Source organism: Emiliania huxleyi (genome assembly GCF_000372725.1).
Source record: "Emiliania huxleyi CCMP1516 chromosome Unknown EMIHUscaffold_1603, whole genome shotgun sequence".
NCBI lineage: Eukaryota > Haptophyta > Isochrysidales > Noelaerhabdaceae > Emiliania > Emiliania huxleyi.
Window position 1 is genome coordinate 75 of NW_005200977.1, and position 3,208 is coordinate 3,282.

General features: G+C 62.9%; 1 protein-coding gene across 1 annotated transcript; it reads right to left on the reverse strand.

Annotated features, from left to right (window-relative positions):
• Window positions 1-579: 579 nt before the first annotated feature.
• On the reverse strand, window positions 580-1,246 carry EMIHUDRAFT_253202 (hypothetical protein; the record flags this gene model as incomplete). Its single annotated transcript, XM_005785377.1, has 2 exons — window positions 580-662; window positions 838-1,246. Coding segments are annotated over 2 exons (492 nt in total), but the record flags the coding sequence as incomplete, so codon positions are not given.
• Window positions 1,247-3,208: the final 1,962 nt, after the last annotated feature.

The window sequence follows — 3,208 nt, forward strand, 5'->3', positions numbered from 1 at the left end:
AGGAGAGGGGAGGGGAGGGGAGAGGGGAGGAGGAGAGAGGGGAGGAGGGGAGGGGAGAGAGGAGGAGGAGAGGGGAGGAGAGGGGAGGAGGAGGAGAGAGGGGAGGAGGAGAGAGGGGAGGAGGGGAGGGGAGAGAGGAGGAGGAGAGGGGAGGAGAGGGGAGGAGGAGGAGGAGAGAGGGGAGGAGGAGAGAGGGGAGGAGGAGAGAGGGGGGGAGGAGGGGAGGGGAGGAGAGGGCGTCGGGCTCGCGCTCGCCGGCGGCGGTGCCGCCCAGCGCAAAGGACGCCGCCGCCGCCTGTGCGTCGCGGTGTCGCGGGGCGGGTGAGGCGCGGTCGCGGTGTCGCGGGGCGGGTGAGGCGCGGGTGGGTGAGGCGCGGGTGGGTGAGATGCGGGCCGGGCAAGTGCGCGGTGTGGAGGGGAGAGGGTACGGAGGAGGGGCGGGGGAGGGGCGGGGGAGAGGGGCGGGGAGAGAGGGGCGGGGTGAGGGGAGAGAGGTGGGAGTGCGGAGGACGCGCGCGGGGGCGAGAGGGGCGGGGGAGAGGGGCGGTGTGAGGGGGTGACGGCGAGCACGGCGACCACCTCCACGTCGGCCTCGAACCCCTCCCGAAAGTGGAACAAGAGGCCCGAGGGGCCCGGTTCGCCCGCCGGGATGCTGGCCGCGCCTGTGCGGAGAGCAGAGGGCGCAGCGATGCGGTGTGTGGTGCACGGGGGGTGTGGTGCAGCATGGGCGTGTTAGGCCGGCGTTCTCGGGGCGCATTCGAGGCGCATGCAGCATGGGTTGCGGGGCGTTCTTCGAGGCGAGAGCGCCCCGAGGGGAGGGGCGGGCTGCACTCCCACCTGCAGGGTGCCCTCGCGCGAACTGGCGCGCCGTCCGCAGGTCAATCAGCAGCGCCGCGCCAGACGCCGCGAGGCTGTGCGCTGCGGCGGCGTCAACCTCGGCCGCCGTCCCGTCGCTCAGCACGCCGGCATCGGCCTCGTCGAGCCACGCGGAGGCCAAATCCGCGTCCGGCGCCTCGTCCGCCGCGCCGGCCGACGCAACTGCGACCGCGAGCCGCTCTCGCCCACGCCCGCGCCTCCGGAGCAGCGCGGGCGGGCCTCCAGCGAATAGCGACGCGCTGGGGCAGGTTCGTAGCACCAGGGCGGACCGTGGAGCGAACGGCTGCGCTGAATCAAGGCGGGAGATGAGCAACAGGACGAGGAGCCACCTGCTGCAGCCCTGAACGTAGCGGCGACACGCGGCGCGCATGCTCGATCAGGGTGAGGCAGAAATCTCGGGGCACGCATTTTTCTTTCTTTTTCATCCCCTTCTCGCTTCTGCCTCGCAGGGCGGCGGCGCGTTCGCAGGGAAAGGGCCGTAAAGAAAACACGGTTCTCCGAGGGTTGGTGTTGTGCGCTTTGGGTGTCCCCTAGCGGCGGAACGCCCCCTCTACTCGGAGCTAGTAAACACCAGACACGAGCATGACGTACACTCAACACTCTCACCCGACATCGCCACTCAGGGCCGGCCTCCGCCCGATCTCCCCACCCCCCCATCCGAAAGCTCCCCTCTCCTCCCGGTGGTCCTCCCTCCTGTTCGCTTTCTTTCCGATGGTCAGGCGTCGGCTGCGGAGCCCAGAAAGAAAGGAAGAAAACAGACAACCCAAGGGCTGCGGATCCCAATAAATAAATACAACGCACACACCAAATAAGGGGTGGGAGAAGGATACAGGGTCCCCACCTGCGCGAGCAGGATCTTGTAAGGACGATCAGGGATTAGGCTGTACGAGGTTTTCCTCTCGCACCCCGTCTGTTTTCCTTTCCTTTTTTCTCTACAGCACCCTCTCTTTTCCTCTCTATTTTCCCGGGAAAACTCCGTGGAAATCGTCACATTTTGGGCTCTGAGCCGAGACTGATGACTGAGGCTGGTTTGGGCCCAAAATCAGCCAAATTTTAGGCCAAATCGGCAAAATGCCGGGAAATCACCCTGCGACCGCCTTGAGCACTTGAGCACCGGATAGGGTCGATTCCGCATGGTACGGGACCCCTCGACCGCCTGGGTATTTTGTCGATTCCTCAATAGAGAGACTTGTTTTGTTTAAATTCCTCAATTTTGCCTCAGATTTTGCCCCAGACCAGCTCTCAGACTCAACAACAAACTCTCTCTCTCAGACTCAGGGAAACTCGCGAGTTTCCAGAATGGAGCACCAAACACCCTCTGTTTTCCCTGGAAATTTCCGGAAACGCAAAGTGCTGGGGACCCTCTGTTTTCCTTTTTGCTTGCCGGAAAAGCTTGTGCAGGCCAAAGCGACCGCGACCGCGGCCCTCACTCGAGCCCGAACTGCCTCTCAGACGTGCCGGAGCCGTCCGACTGTAGCGACTAGCACACCTCTGTCGAGTCCCAGAAACCCGAGGAGTCACACACACAGTCCACGCCTGTGTGATGCACGCCCTGTGAGCGGGGCGGGGTGCGCACTGTGCCTCTGTGTTCGTCGGCGTCGCCCATCTCTCCTGGAGATGACTGCTCTTTTATTTATTTAGACCAAACACACGGACGGACAAAAACATCTTTGCCTCTCACCGATCGGGCCAGGCCGTGCAGGGTGCAGGGGTCCTCCCGGGGTGCTTGGACCTTGGTGCGCGAGGTTGTTCTAGAGTGTTTGTTTGTTTGTTACCTTCTATTCGTTCGCACACGTATATGATGACGACAAGGACAACGGAAAGAAAACTGCGTCGAAGGGGACGGATGGGAGAACGGCACGCCGCCACCACTCAAACATTAACAACAAACATTTTAAGTAAATGAGTCAGGGAAAGAGAGAAAACACTCTGGCAAGCAACCCAGGGTAAAAATTCTTTTTCTGCGGCAAGAGCCCCTCCCGACCCTGGCGAGTAGAGGCCCCGCCCACCCAGGGTACCCTCTGAGGGAGGGTGTAGAGGATGTAGAATGTAGAGCGCTGTAGAGCTGTAGAGCTGTAGAGCGCTCTGGAGCGCTGTAGAGAGGTTCATCTCCACGTTCTTTCATACAGGAACAATCATACCTAACCCCCGCAGTAGGAACACTGGGGGGTTGTTCACTCTTTGAGGCCTCAGACCCCCCGCCCCCCCCCCCCCCCTTCTGAGGACAGGTCGGACCCCAGGCTTGGCGGCACAGAGGGTTTGACTCTGACTCTGTGCCGCCTCTGTGGCCTCTCTTGGCTCATTTTGGCCTCAGAGGGTCCCTGGCCGATGG